Source organism: Orbicella faveolata, unplaced genomic scaffold, assembly GCF_042242905.1.
Source record: "Orbicella faveolata isolate gen_17 unplaced genomic scaffold, um_ofav_v1 contig_2, whole genome shotgun sequence".
Lineage (NCBI taxonomy): Eukaryota > Metazoa > Cnidaria > Anthozoa > Scleractinia > Merulinidae > Orbicella > Orbicella faveolata.
The window spans coordinates 30,277,352-30,293,415 of record NW_028301547.1 but is presented as its reverse complement, the minus strand read 5'-3'; the positions used below and the strand labels follow the sequence as shown (position 1 = coordinate 30,293,415).

The 16,064-nt window shown below is 39.1% G+C and overlaps 1 protein-coding gene across 1 annotated transcript; it reads right to left on the bottom strand.

The window, feature by feature from the left end:
- Positions 1–165: 165 nt before the first annotated feature.
- Positions 166–15,826, bottom strand: LOC110063981 (polyunsaturated fatty acid 5-lipoxygenase-like). The gene is made up of 15 exons (XM_089289373.1): positions 15,771–15,826; positions 13,015–13,360; positions 12,051–12,183; positions 10,577–10,735; positions 9,792–9,821; positions 9,005–9,175; positions 8,714–8,735; positions 7,902–8,097; positions 7,092–7,287; positions 5,659–5,765; positions 5,027–5,281; positions 4,274–4,380; positions 3,258–3,360; positions 1,566–1,784; positions 166–575 (listed from the first exon to the last, which is right to left on the bottom strand). Exons 1-15 carry the CDS (start codon positions 15,824–15,826, stop codon positions 342–344), a joined length of 2,334 nt encoding a protein of 777 aa, XP_089145499.1. The 3' UTR covers positions 166–341.
- Between the last annotated feature and the right edge of the window lie 238 nt (positions 15,827–16,064).

Below are 16,064 nucleotides of genomic sequence, written 5' to 3'. Positions count from 1 at the left end.
GTTACGAAACGCGACAAACGTTTTCTATCTCTAAAAGTTTGTCAAGGCTGCGCTGTGAAGACGGAAGATAAAGGACGAGAAAAATGACGACAACAAACGCTCGCGCGCATTACACAAGGTTGATTTGCTTTCAACGTACGTATGCGGGGCAAAATGAACCCAATGTTTTTCACCTACGGCTTTAATTTTCGGTGACTAATCACAATTACTACATGCATAGGAATCAAAAAAGAAACCACACCCTTAACAACATGCCCTCCAATATTTGCACATTCAGGGAACTTAAAACAGTAAGTTAAAGCTTTGTAGCGCACGTCCCCATCCAACATAACCAAGGTTTTCTAGGTCTGAACACTATTCGGCAGCCATCTTGGAATAAAATATGGATAAGTCAGATGTCCAGTCTTCTTCCGCATTTCATTTTCTTCTTGCATACGAGGTTGAACAACGGTCATGAGGTAACTATAGTAACCATTGACGAGATTCACGGCGTCAATGTCTTGAAGCTCGTTCCCGTAGTCAAACAGGGAATCGAAACGAAATTCTCCCAGGGTCAAGAACGCTGAGGATTGGATCTGAAAGATTTTCAAAAATTCAATTTCAATTTCATTTTATTTTATTTTCTTACATATAGTTACAAGAATTGCATGCCCCCGCAACTAGATCCAGAAGTAATCGAGGCGGGGGCAAGAAAAGAAAAAAGAGAAGAAAAAGAAAAGAAAAGCAATGATAATTTACAACAAAGTTACAAGAGGCACAAGTAAACAATAGAAACAACTACAACTAATCTACGATGAATGCGCACACTAATGCAGCGCGTTCGGTATTTTCCGCAGTTCCGACCCGTTTTCCATTTAAAACGTGTTGTAGATGTGTCCTAGAAGAATACTTTTGAAATGGTCTTTTTTAGAATAATCATAATTATCTAACGTCTAAAAACATCAAAATATATAAATAACAGAACAGAACAATTTTCATGGCATTAAACATCCAATTACCAAAAAATTCTTTTCCACTGAATTTATTCAAGTTGTCCTGTCTGCTAGTCATGCATTTGATTTGATGCTTTAGATAACTATATTCAAACTTGCCAATTCTTCAATATACACCACATAAGATCTTGAAGCCCAAATTACAGTCATGAAAATGTTCAAGATCTACCCTGGAGCCCCCTATGCCTAAAAATCTTCCTCCCAACCGGAGCTTAGAAGATTACTCCCTCCCCATCCCTTCCCTTACCCCCATCTCCCTTCCAATATGTGAGAAATAGTGACGCAATATATCAAACACGAAAGACCGTGTTTGACCACATTTCCACTGAGAAGAAAGTTGAAAATACGATGCGCAGCGGAGTATTTTTGACGAACTTTGAGGTGCTTGGAAATGTGGTCAAACACTGTCTTTAGTGTTTGATATATCTTCTCAATCGAATTAAAAACTAAAATTCAGGGGAAATCGGAGAAATACCATTGTAAAAATCTTGGTTTCTAAGATCATGTGTGCAAACTCTGTAAGGGTCATGATTTCTTTAAACTTTATCAATGAGTTTGAAAAGTCCTACTTACAGCACTTCCCAGCCTGTTAGGAAGGCGGAAAACAGAGAATTTCCCATCTTCCACTCTGGTGTCATCGTACAGTTTAGTTGGCTGGTTGGGAATGTATTCAGGGTAGTCTTTTACGACATAGTTGACCGAGGCGTGATAGATTATCACGTGCGAGATTATTCGACTAACTATCTCACAGAGGTCTTCCTTTGAATCAATGCTTGCTTGCAAACCTCGAATCTATCCAACAGAAAAATAAATAAATATAAGGTATATTAATCTAAACGCTCCAAGAGGATTTAATCGGGGCTCGTATCGCAATATCCTGGCAATATCAAATCGTACTTTACAAGTATTGAACTGAATAAAAACAAATAAAAGAATCAGTTAAGCTGAGATATTTACTATTCAAGTTGCTTTGCTCAATATTCTCTTTATCCAATCGCTTTTTTTTTGCCTCGCCTTCCAAGTTATGTTCACGATGAACCTTGCTAATTTGCTTAACTTTCAAGCCATAGAATTCGTGGACCGGCCCATTACGGAAAGGCTCGACACCTTTGTACGTGAGATGAGCACATAAGCTAATTTAGAACATTTGGTAAAGCCGATTTTTTCAGCCTTTAACACGACTACTTAATATGCTGTGTATTGTTAACTGCGATGGTCTTTCTTTTATTTAAATCTTTGATCTGCAGTTCGAATAAATGAATTTCTTATATTCCAGTTAATTTATCAGTAATTGTGGGTTATCATGACTCAAGCCTGTGCATTCCAACTAACTTAAAATGTTTCAGAATCTCGTGTACCCGCTTCATAGCATCAGTAATATAAGAGACAAACTTGAAATGTTTTTAACGGAACATTATATGTGAAAGTTGCGAATATTATCAGTTTGGGTTTAAGTACAGTCGCTGTTTGTTTGTTTGTTTGTTTGTTATTGAACCTTTGGTTGTTGACCACTTGACAGAGGTTGGACAGCCCAGGGGCCCGTTTCTCTAAGGTCCCGAAGAGTTTTCGCACCCGGAAAGCCATAGCAAAATCTCTAACCTTATGATTACAGAGCTGTTTTATTCACGTATTCTTAATATGAACAGAGATTCCCTTCATACAAGAAGTTTCAGGCTGGGTTTACGGGCCCGAAATGTTTCCAGGGCTTTCGAGAAACGGGCCCCTGGACCCTTTTCTAACTGACTTTCCAGGGGCACCCAACGGATCGGTTCGGTAAATTATCTGTTCGGAAGGCCTTTAATCCCCTCTGATTTTCTTGAGAGAATTGGCACCTCGAACTTTCGTGATATGAGAAATTTAATGTCTGTTGTTTTCGGACTGTTGAAAATGTCGTTTTGAGTACCGAAAAAAGGTCAGCTATCATTTTCGGAAAGGCGATAAGACCTAAGGTTTTCGGGAAATGGACAAAAAAGCCCTAATAAATTCGAGAATACTCAAGTTCCCCTAGAATATCCGAACAGATAAAATTTTTTTAGTGCAACCTAAAATTAACCTACAGAGCTTTAAAAGTACTCCAGATAGCCTAAAACAACATCTAACAGCATTAGAGAGAAAACGGTCGTTGGGTGCCCCTGACTTTCTTGTTAAAACAGGTTAAACCGAAGTTATTCATTAGTTAACTGATATGATACTATTGTTAGATATAATTTCTTTTTTGAAAGTAAGTATGGACTCGGATGCTTGATGCTTCGTCTTCGTATTTACCCTTCCAATGCCGCCATTCGGTCCAGTTCCGTCCAGTGACACTTCATTGAGGTAAGCCTGAAGTTCCAGGTCTTCCTTCACGTCTTGATCCTCTTTATAATACCTAGACACCGTTAAACCGCTTTGCATGACATTGAAAGGATAAACAAAGGGGTCTAAAAGGTCGCTGTTGTTTACGGTCTTTACGTTTAAGGTTGTTTTTGGCTTCGACATTTTTCGATTCATGTTGATGGTAATTATCTTTCGCTCCAAATTATGACTACGGATACGAAAAAGGAAAATAGATTTCAAAATAGAACTACAATTATGGCAGGTATAACAGTTCTGCGTTCATTATGAGCTTATCAGGGTGGTTCAAACTGTTTTTTACACGCGTACTTCTCAGTCTAGAATACTGCTTGACTTTCAAGATAGTAGTAAAAGAATTGAACAAAGTTGGAAGGACAAGGCGAAGTGTCTTTATTTCTTACTCAGAGTGGGTTTCAATTGGTATCTTTCAAACATGGCATGAACAGTTAAAAGCGAACTGCATGCTTTTTCTACTACTTTATTCCTGCTGGGGAAATTTCTAAATGCAAGACGCAAACAATGATGATGGTCTTCCAGGGTGTAAGGAGTAGCGTGTTTCCTTGATCGCTTGAAAATTTCACTTTTGCTTCCTTGCTCGCCATTAATGAATTCCATTGTTCCCAATAATTTTTTCTGTCAAAGTTACTTTTAATAGTATAGAGATATCTCTTTTTCCCTTGAATTAATCCCTAAAACATCCCCTGCTCCTCTGAAATAAATGATCCTGTTCCCTTATTTCCCAAAACCCATGGGAGGCCCACAATGATGCCAGTGTACGCGTCAAGCAAACGATGTTGTCTGAGATAACTCTATCGTGAAGGTGCAAGTTCCACACAAAGCCGAGCGAGATATTTTACAGGCACACCTGGACTGTTTGGTAGAGCCTGAATAAAGCTTCTAAGTCACTTTTAATATGGAAATAAGATGAGGGCTCCATGCTCACTTACAAGTTGACGTAATCTTCAACCATGGCTTCGATAACTTTTAAGATTCTGATGCCGTCGTCTCGGAACGGAAAGTAGGGCAGCAGCTTCCTGTCATCTAGCCCACGGTCCTGGGAAAAATTACCGTATAGTTCAATTCCGTCATCATTGAGAAACGGAAGTGAACGTAACAAAGACAAAATCATTTTCTCCTTTTACCACCACTTTCATCAAGTGAAAAGAAAGAAAACAAGAACTTTCAACTTTGGAAAAGTCGTAGGTGTAAGCAACAGTTAGAGTCTGGATACTTAATTCCTCAGTTTTACATTTGGTTTATAATAATTCAATCTTCAAAGACTTTTAAGAGTTGGATGTGGTGAAGGAACCGATCTGTATGGCTAACTTTTTCTTCTGGCAGGAAAAAAAAAAAAAAAATTAGTACCTTTGTCATCCGTTAGCGGTGAGATGAAGAGTTCTGTTTAGTAATGCCATGCTTGAGACTTACTGAGCCGTCTCAAATGGAAAACCTGACACAGGAAGCTGGGGCGATACAGGATCTTAGAGAAATGGGTTCGAGAAGGCGATGCAGTGCCCTGTAGGGGCTCCGGGGCATCCTCCCCCAGAAAATGTTGGAAATTGTGGTCCTCGAAAATGGCATTTCCGGCATTCTGAGGCCAATAGAGCGTGTCATGATGTCTCATTTTTTTGTAATTTAGGGGGTTAAACCGAGCCCCCGAACATCCCTAGATCCGCCCCAGGGAAGACATTGCCACATACCTTGATGTTCTTTCTGAAGTCTGTCACTTCCCAGCTTGTTAGAGGATGTATGTCTTGTAAAAGTCTGAGTGCCCCGTCATTTCCATATGCAAACAGCACATCTGCAAACCCTGCCTCGGCGAGTAGAATAGGAGTTCCAAAGGTAGTGGGGACAATTGTCTCTCGGCAGTGATACTTCAGTATTTGATTCAGTGGATGCGTGGGAGGTAAGGTGCGTTTTAGGGAGACGCAGAATGGCTCTATGAAATAATGGACCTGAAACAAGTAGCTAAGATTAAAAAATGACCTAAAACTGATGACCTCAAATGCATGGTCAAAAATTATCACAGTTTTGCTTTGCAACCTTATTGTTTGGTCCGTGAATCGTGTCCAGAGTCACACTGAGATCCTATTTGTAATTGCAGAATAACAAGACAGAGATAACTTCTATTAAGGTCTAGTGAAAAATTACGTTGTTGCCGCTTTGGTTGTTGCGGACTCGTTGTTATTACGGTGATGATTCTGATGTCAGCAGCAAATGTCAGTACCATATTGTCGAATTACGTACATTGGCAACTACATAAGGTTTATGAGCAGAATACCGCTCTGTATTTCATTATGTAATAGCTTTTATTTCTCATTACTGTTGTTACCCTAGCAAGGTGCTCTGCAATTTGAGCATATCCGATGTCCGTGATTTGAACATTAAGTTTGGCCATCAACCAGTTGTCTCCATCTTCGGGGGTGTAAACTGCTGAATCTAGCGGAAACAAAGTTTAGGTTTCTGAATAAGCAACAAAGATGAGAAACATATATATCTCATGCGAAACGCCAGGAGGTAAGAAAAAGTCGCGTCTCCGGAGCTTCCTGTATCTCGCACTACTGGCACATCAGTGACAACAGTGGAACTGATATTTTTTAGTATACATATATCTTATTAACCAAGCGCGAGCGCCGTAGTGAGAGAATATAGGCCCGAGGTCTTGACAGTACGAGTAGAGTGTTACGAGTATCGTTGTAGAACAGGGTTGTTTCCAGACAGAACTCAGGATCACCGGTGACAGCAACAAACTAATTTATTTCCGTAAGATAACTTCACGAATTTACAGCACTAAGCTTCTTCAAATTTGAATCAATCTCTCTTACAGCAGAACCTCTCGCTCTAATATACATGAGGCTTAAAGTTCTAGAAACTTCTATTTGGAACTAAATTAAGTAGTTTGACACATTTTCTAATCTGAGAAATTACATAAGGATTAGAATGTTCTGGAATGTTCTTATACAAATTGGTCACGGCTGAATGACTTCCGGTTCTAGATTGTTCTGGAACTAGACCAAGACAATTTTTCGTAACACAGAGCCAGTGAGGTCCGTACAAAAACGACCAAGGACCAATATTCCCTCAGGGGCCGTCGTACCATTTACGAGCTAAAAACGCAGTTTTTGTACTTCTTAAGGTGTTCAGCTCCAAAAGGTTCACGGGGGGGGGGGGGGGGGGGGGGGCTTTAGCGGTACCATTTAGGGTATTGAGCCGTAAAAGGGTATGACGGGAGATAATGAGTAGTTGTTTTAGAATTGGTACATCTTAGCGGTGAAAAACATTTCAAGCGCTAGCCACGCTCACAAAACAGGATCTTGTTACCTCTTAGGGGTTCTTTTCAAAATTTCCGATGAGTATCCCAGTCCTTTCTATATAGGAGCTCTCCCCCCCCCCCCCCCCCCCCCCCCCCCCCCTCGTCCTTGGCCAGTACGGTACCGAGAAAGCTTGGATAATAAAAATCTATTCCACGGCTGATACTGTGTTGAGAGAAAATGCCAAGCGCTAAACGATAAGAGATCGAGAGGTGGAAGGTAGAGAAAAGAAATCTTTTATGTTTAAAGCTAGGGAAGTTCTTTCAGAAACGTAAGCGACCAAAAAAAATCTTCGAAAATGATCGTGTGGGATCATTCGGGTCAGTGCCCTGTCCAATACTGAGAGATTATTGGACCGGCAATGGAGCAATCTCATTGGCTGATTTTAGTTATTGGCCCACCGAACTAACTTAATCGTGTCTGATAAATACTCATACACACTCATGTCACTAACCTGGTTTATAGTTCATTTGTATGGCAACAGGCACAAGCTCATTGCGTTTACCAACTTTGGTAGATGCAAACACAGCAATGGGAGAGAGAAAGTCCCTCATGGTCCTTCGAGGATCTCGATCAGTGAGGTCTGGAGATCTCGGAAGGTCGTCGCATATCTCATAACGAAGAGCATAAATGCGACCCTGTTCTATGGCCTAGAAAAATAAAAAATGTTACACAGTTTGTTTGCGTTATATTAGTCATTTCCTTGTACAGTTCGTACCATGCGAGTTGCAATGAAAAGAAAAACAAAAGCTTAGAAATGTCTGAATTCTCACATGTGACAAGGGGAGAAGATATGGAGACTGCCGGTTAGCGATCTGATGTTTTTCAGGTATGATAATGTGTGGTTGTCTAACTAGAAATACATTTCCTTAATTTCTACATAGTTCTGCCCAAAAAATTTAAGATCAGCTCAAACGACCACTATTAAGTCATTATATTGATAGGTTACCTAGATTTATGAAAATGAGTGTTAAAGACATGTTCAACCTTTTCTTCGCCGACCCCGTCCAAAGTAAGCGATGTCAAAATTCCAAGGAATGTCACATTTTTATTCCTCCCACTTTTACCCCCCTTGAAATGATTTTCACGCTATTCATAGGAGTGATATAAACAAGGTATGCGGCTCACTTGGTGCAAAAAAACGAACGTTTTGGTTACACCGTTTTCATAAATCCAGTTATATATCATTATAAATAACAAATAAATATTTGAACAAACACGCAAGTAATTTAGTTACGAAGTAGCAAGTAAATATATAACGTACATCCTTAAAAGAATCGTCAGTCTTGAGAGTCGCTTGCACAGCGGCTTCCCAATCGAATTCAGGATTCAGTGTTTCTTTCAACTTGTTCCAATCCAGTCCAACTGGTCCTAATAGAATAAGAAGTAGTTTTTGTGATAAAACTGCCCAGAGCCTTAGCGGGCAGCACTTTCTAGCCCGTACAGTAAAACAGAGGTTTCTAGCAGGACATTAATTTATCGGTCCTCCAAATTACTCGTAGCTCGTGGCCATGCAGGTCTGGCCTTACCATAAGCCAGGAAGTCGATGGCCTACTCAACTGGTATTCATCACGCATGCGTGGAGAATCATGATGTAAGAGGAAAAAACGACGAGCGAGGAAAAAACAAAACTTGGAGCGGCTTTAAACCTTGACTCAATACAATAAAAACCGCGTGTAAGAACCTACTTGTTTTGGAGTCTGGCAAAATATACAGTACTGTATTTATTCACAACTGTATTATGTATTTTCTTGTAATATAAATTTGTACTCTCAAAGTCACACTCCTTGGTTAAAATGTTTATCATAATTTAGCTGTAACCCACATTTAAGAACCTACTTGATCTCACTTATATTTTTGGGTATTAAAATGGCAAATTTCTCCCAGCAGGTTCTTAAACTACTAATGGGCTCAACGCAAAAATGATCTTTCTCGTTTCTAGGTTAAAGTTAAAGCTGTAGTTAAAGTGTAAGGGGTTTTTGTAAATCATGTGTTTCGAGCATCATGAGTGTGGTTTTCAATATCGGCCCAATAACACATAAAATTGACTTGTTATACATGTAAGTCTTTCAGGACCCACCTGTCTCTTCTACTTCTCCTGAAGGACAAAAAAATAAAGTAGATTGTTCGTCAGTATTTGGAATAATGTCCCCGTTAAGAAGAAACATGTATGTAACAGTTGTAACATTTTCCATATCCTCTGATTGCCTTCTTTACCAGGAGATATTATACATTGGTGCTTGTAAGCGCAGAATGTACAATTGCAACCGAAAAAAGCAATTGTCATTAACCAAATGAAAACACAAATAACATTAACTACCACATGAAGGAACGTAAGCTATGAATTTGCAAAAATTACTCTGTTACCTTGAGCACAGTTTCCCCAACGTCTGTCTTTGTTCTTTAAACGTTCTACCGTAGCACACCATGGCCGATGGTGATCCTTTGTTGTGCATTCCTCATATTTGACTCCGTTGTAGAAGAATGGAAAATGACACCATTCTCCCTTTGTTGTCTTAACAGTGCAATCTCCAGCTTCTGAAAAGGTAAGAACAATTCTCTCCTTAAAATTGCGCAAACAATTATTGAGAGGAAGTCTTGAGTATAGAATTCACTGACAAGAGGTACGTGGATTTTGAAGGAGTTCAAGATTTGAACCGTGACACTATTTTTAATATTCTTTTTTCGTTCTTTATGACCTCGAATAAAAATTCTTTTCATGCAAGATGGTGGATAGGGAAGCAGTCATGTCGAAGCAGTGACTAAGTGAGAGCTCTCGCCCCCGCCATTGCGGCCCGCATTTTATTCTCATACTCGATGTCATAAGTAGTTTGAGTTTTTTTGTTTGTTCTCTTTCCCCCTGCCTGGGTTTTTCTCCGGATTTTCTGTTTTTCCCGTCCAACAAAAACCAACACCTTCCAATTCCATTCGAAACGGAAACTGTCGACAAACAGCCATTCCTCGGATGTGCCACTGAAATTTCGCACTCATCTTTTATATCTTTTTATTTTATATTTCGGAATTGATGAATGTAATAAAATGAGACACGACACTATAACTGTGGAACGTGTGGAAGCTCCTGTAAAGCGCACTCGACACTCTACCTTAGAGCATCAGTAGCTAAAGATAATTACTGTTAAAAAGTGCGACTTACCTTGCTTTTTTTCTACGTTACTGTCTTGTGCTAAACGAAGGAATAATAGTTAGCTGTCATAGCTATTAACGGTGTGCTTCTCTTATATTAATATTTTATACTCATATATAAATTTAATTATCTCGGACTTCCCTAATAGCGTAGTAACAGCTTTTTTTTTAGTTTTCTTTTTTTTTTTCTCTTCTTTTCCTTTCTTTTTATGTGTGCTTTTGTGCTATCTTTATTTTATTTAACGCTGATGTCAACTGGCTGCCTGGCTCAGTTAGCTCCTATGATTATTCCAGGCAGCCAGTGCTCCAATTTTTATCATCGATACTTTTGTACAATTAGTATTGTAGTGTGAGTGAGTAAAATAAGGATTGTCGTTGCTGTTGTTGTTGAAGCAAATAAGCCAACTGCATTCAGGTTCTGTCTACCCAGTCTTGTCATAAGCACGGCATCCTTATCCTAAAACTGGTCACGCCTTCGAAGTGATGGAAAATAGCTGAGAAACGAAATTACTTCTCGTTTTACCCTTGTCAAATATACGTATATTTCTTAAAAAATTCGTGATATTTCTAAATTATAAATTAAAAGAGCTGTTCTTGCCGCTGTATTTGTTTGTTGTTTGTTGCTTGTTGCTTATTGTTTTTGGTTTTGCCCACACAGAGTTCTCAACTTCCAGGATATATATATCTTTATGAAGTTGATCACCTTGGTCAACGATATCCGTCATTTGTAAAAATAAATTTAGAATAAGAACTTTGAAATTTATTCCATTAAAAGCTAAGTTCTCAAACTATTACCTTGACAGAATCCCCATCTTTTTCTGTATGTTTCTGTAGTTGAGCACCAAGGTTTGTTATATCTGTCATTGGTACACTTGTAGTAAACTTTACCACGATATCTGAACGGAAAATGGCACCATTTTCCTTTAGTTGTCTTCACTGCACATCTTCGCTCTCCTGTAAAAAAAATTTGTTTAGAAGGAATCCGCCAAAGTTCGAATAACAAGACCTAACAAGTGGTCAAAACTTTTTTACCAAGATTATCTACAAGTATTGCAAACTTCTGAGCGACTGTTTTGAATATCTTCTCAAAAGAAATCATTTCTAACAACACCAAATGTCGAGAACAAATTTTGAGGTTCATATGAAACACTTAAAACTACTGGTGAAATGAAACGGATGATGAAATTTTACCTGTGTTTGCACAAATTTGTCTGAACTTTAAAATTTATTTTCTCGAGTTCTCATGGGAAATTGTTTTTGGTGTTATCTCAGGCATTTGGTCATATCTTTAGCTTTTACAAAATGCAAAAAGGACTGTAATATATTTAAAGTTATTCTGGTACTATGTCTTTGTCCATTAAAAACTGAAATTGTTTCATTTCCAATCGGAATTCGTCTTGAGTGCTTTTTTTGATATGTTTATCCCAACTAACCTATCCTTCGCTCTCAGTAAGCCTGCTATAGTAAGCTCAGTCAATGTGTCAGTTAACAAACCTCAGTATGTCCTTGAGTCACTCGCTCAGTCACTCAGTCTGGCCGTCAGTCAGTCAGTCAATTAGTCCAGCCGTCAATCAGTCAGTTAGTCAGTCAGTCCGACCGTCAGTCGGTCAGTCAGTCAGTCCATCAGGCAGACAGACAGTCCGGCTGTCAGTCAGTCAACCAGTTCAGCCGTCAGTGAATCAGTCAAAATCCGACCAGTCAGTCAGTGAATCAGTCAGTGAATCAGTCGGACAGTCAGACAGTCCGTCAGTCAGTCAACCAGTTCAGCCATCAATCAGTCAGTCAGTCAGTCAGTCAGTCAAAATCCAACTTCAGTCAGTCAATCAGTCAGTGAATTAGTCAAACAGTCAGACAGTCAGTCAGTCCGTCCGTAAGACAGTCAGTCATACAGACAGTCAGTCAGTCAGTCAGTCAGTCCAACCGTCAGCCAGTCAGTCAATGAGTCCAACCGTCAATCCGTCAGTCAGTCCGACCGTCAGTCAGTCAGTCAGTTAGTCAGTCAGACAGTCAGTCAGTCAGTCAATCAGACATTAAGACATTAATCAGACAGTAAGTCAATAAGTAAGTTGGTCAGTAAGCCAGTCAGTCAGTCAGTCAGTCAGACAGTCATTGAGTTAGTCAGTCGGTCAGTCAGTCAGTCAGTTAGTCAATTTAAACGAAGCGTTTCCCTGTCCTCCATCGTCGGTATTTTTTTCACTTTTAAGGCAGCTGTGCCACAAACTACTGAATAGCATTGGTTACCATAGTCGTTATTGTTAGCTACCCTCACCATGTATGGAAACCCGTTTGATTGACAAGGGGTTGTTTCCTGCTAGGCGTTGTTGAGTAAAAAATCTATCGTCGATCCATGTAGTTTTGTTGTCAATAAACGCCTCATCACCGGATGCTCTCCTCACGTACTCCTGAATTAGATAAGGAAAAAAAAAAAAAAAAACAGATTTGTGATTGTTATATGGCTGAGGTCTTTTACCCAACAGCGTGATCTCTCATTGGGTCCTTCGAGGTCACATGACAACTAACACCAACGTTGTTTCCCGTCAAAAGTTTACAAGCGGTCAACATTGACTTATTAAGCGTTAAGGTGGCTGAACACAGTTTTTGATACCTGTGTTTCATTCACCTTTTTCTCTAAAAACCCTTGATCCTTTAGCGCCAAAAATGTCAGCAAGCAAGTTAACAACACAAACGTTGGTTTCTTGATAGTTAAGTTGACGTATGTGATATTGCCATGGCAACATGAATAAATAAAAACAGGCCCTTAAAATCGATTGCGTTTGTTTGCAGAAAATCTAGTAATTAGATTTTCCTCATAATTTGCATGCAACAAGCTTCTAACGATGCTCGCAAGTTAACACTGTTTTAATAATAATTTAACAGAGAGATATTCAATTATCCCTTGTTGAAGGTTCACTGGAATATCTAGAAGTAGTTCTTGTTCTATTTTGTTTGGGTGTTTTGAAGTGCAGGATATCAAAACTCCTGGTGAACCGCAGGCGATTTGTGTATAAAAATAAAAGCAGCCGCGGAAACTGAGATTGTTCCAAGGATTAAGCGTTCTCATTGTTGTAGGTAACCATCGAAAAAACTGAGTTGCCAAACTCGGGGTGTGGCTTAACCTCCGGTCTTTACGGCCTTGGAAATGTGGGCTCCGCGACATTTAGCTGTTCTTGACTATTTTCCGAGAAGTGTTCTGCAAGTAAACGAGAATACAACGAAGATTACAGAACGGTTACCCCAACAGCTGGCTCCACAACTGACTCGAAAAACTGTGACATCTTGAGGTATTCTGAGATGTCCGTGATCTCTTGACCAAAGGTCGCATTGTTGTACTGCTGTAAAATTCCTCTGTTTATCTGTGTCATTCCTACATATGCCCTAGTGTAGTAACGCGAGAATGGGTCATTTAGAGCAACCGCTCCCAGTTCGGCTATGGTCATATTCAACAGGGCAAACCCATGCGAGGCTTGTTTCAGGGTAAATGTCTTCTTGTTTTGAGCAAGAGCAGCATTCCTAATAGCCATACACTCAGGGCTGGAGTGTTGAGGAAGGGACACTTCACAGTCAGCGGCTGATGCAGACCTTAAACAACACGAAAGGTAAGTATTATATCTTTCAGTTACTATGCGAGCTGTGATTGGTCAATTTAGCGGGCCGTATTCTTCTGTGCGACCCCCGAAAATTTGAAGCTATTTTTATTTTGAAAGGTTTCGTGATTTATCGCCAAGTGTTCTTAACTTTTTTAGCAACTAAAAGTGTTAAAACGTTATTTTACGTTAAATTGTGTATTGAGACGTGCTAACGACTTAACGATATCAAATTGACTCGTTTTACTTTCGACGCACGTCGGAGATTTGAAGCCTTTCTGCGTGAACAGAAATCGTTCCCGAACCCATCAGACTCACAGTATAGATGTACTAAATATCTTACTAACCTTGTCTTCTCGGTCGGTACTGTAACTTACGGATCCTCGTTTTTTCTTCTTCAGTTATATGATGCCCTGCGCTTCGCGCTTGGGCCATAAATCGATGGGGAAAAAGCTCGGTTCGTAACTTACAGTAAGGACCTCGAACTCGGTTAATAAGTGGCATTTAAACAAGACATGTTTTTATTAGCCCACTGTGTGCCTTCAATAAAAGACCGAAACTGCGGTTTTGTAAATATTAATATATAGATAACAAAGCGATGGAACCATTAATTTGATATATAAGGGGTAGATAGATAGATAACCTTTATTCAACCACGGTAAAATTCATCAGCTTTGAAAGACAATTTATAAACAACTGTAATCTATCAACTAATATAATGTAAAATAAATCTCCACGAATGCCGTCCTTTACTGTACTTCTTTGAGTAGACGTTTAAATTGCGCGAGGGACTCTGCTTCCCTTACATAACAAAGAAGACTGTTCCAAAGAATGGCGTCAAAAGGGAAAAGCTACAGAACTAAAAAGAATTACCTAAATAGCCATAAACTGGTCCGAAAACTTTACAAGAAACAACAAGCGACACGCTTAAGGTGGGTCAAAAATTTATTTTTATCCAGTGCCCATGCATATTTTAAGTTGTGTTAACACAAAGTTTATCCCATACAAATTCTAATTACGATGAGACGAGAGTGTCTGCATATTGATGACAAAATGCCCTGATTATGCTGAATAACGCCGTGAGAAAACTTGATACTTGATATGCACACAACCTGAATTCACTTTGAAATAAATTTTCCAAGATACATTGACAATTGAATAACTCTTACTTCTTCGGCCGAATGATGGTTAAATTTCGCCGGTTCTATTCAACAAAACTTTTCCTTTTTGTGTTCAGCAGCCTATTGGCTCATAAACAAAAGAAATGAGTCATTCAATGGAGTCGCAACTTAACGTCCGAATGGAATTCTAATGAGAAGTATCATTTTTGCGACTGACTGCGAAATTTTCAAAGGAAGTCAACATCTTGCTATCAAAGCCGTGACTCTAAAATCGACCGAATTGCGGACAAAAAGAATTTTTACCCATCCATCCTCACCCCGCTACCGTTTTGTGTTCACGCTTTTTTAATTTCCTGTGTTTTTTTTATTTTTGCTTGCGCTCATACTCAATGATCTTAAGAGGTAATGGAAATTTTGTGCCTCAGACTGAAATAACTCTGATGAGTTTCAAGAATTGTGACTGGGCTTGGAGGCGACGTAACATTTGCGTCTCAAAATGAAATATTATACTTTGACTAAGGTTTTCTTTTTTCCTCTTAAGATAGCTGTCAAATTACTATACCGTAATTTGCAGATGAATGATTACAAAAAAAATCTGTATTTTCCTGTCACTTGCCATGCCATGTTCTTCAAGGAAAAAAGTTTGAATTCCACACTGAAAAGCATATTGTTGCCTTCGAAACGGTAGCTTCGACGTTTTCACGCTGTGTTAAATTTCAAGCGTTGATTACAGTACTGTACGTCCTTTTTAGTGGGGCGGCGAAGTAAAAGGGTCCTCAAGACCCTCATAAAAAAGGCATTTAGTTCGATTTTCATTAAAATGATTTAAAAAGGTTGTTAGAACTGTAAGAGAAGGCCATCAGTTCTCCCTTTGCAAAACGGGAGCTCTCCGAGTCTTGAGCTCTTGGAAAAGAGTTTCTCTCTAGCGGAAACGCGTTTCCTAGTTTACAAGATGCTTTTAATTTAGAAGAGCTTTAGTCTTTAAGCAAGACGCGATTGGATTGACGAAATCACTGTATGGTGTCTTACCCCTATGAATCTTCTATGAATAAAATGTATACATCATGTATATATCAAAGATGAAAACAAGAAATTGCGAAATCAAAAGATTACCCGGATTTCGTGTGATGTTTGTAGTTCTCGGAAAAAACCTTATTTACGGTTACTTTGAGCCATAACCGCGCCTTCTACATTTACGAACTGTCCGATCATCCGATTGATTTTTTAATTATCTAACCGTTAAAGATTCAAAAACTGGCAACGGATAAATAATTTTTCACCTACCTGGGCGCTGAGAAAAAGCCTCCAATTAAAAGCATCATAATTAACAAATTTCCCATCTTGTGAGTGCGAAACAGCCCCGGTTTAGAGATTGAAACTGGTGTTAAAATTGTTCTCGCTCGAGAGTCAACTGAAATGATCTACTATGTTTTAACAGCGGTCAGTCACAACTTTTAATTAAACTGAAAACAATTAAAGGTGCCGCATTTCCATGTATGCAAAGAACCAAAACGAATTGGTAAGTACTCGCGAAAACTGAATTACACTTTTTTTGTAAGAATATTGTTTTTCCGGCCA

What these genes read in the sequence shown, in the direction of transcription:
- LOC110063981 (XM_089289373.1), bottom strand. Translation starts at nt 15,826, where the DNA reads ATGGGAAATTTGTTAATTATGATGCTTTTAATTGGAGGCTTTTTCTCA. An exon ending in TTGGGGAAACTGTGCTCAAG is followed by an intron (nt 8,736 to 9,004) that starts GTAACAGAGTAA and finishes TTTGTCCTTCAG; the next exon opens with GAGAAGTAGAAGAGACAGGT. An exon ending in ACTTCAGAAAGAACATCAAG is followed by an intron (nt 4,381 to 5,026) that starts GTATGTGGCAAT and finishes AATTTTTCCCAG; the next exon opens with GACCGTGGGCTAGATGACAG.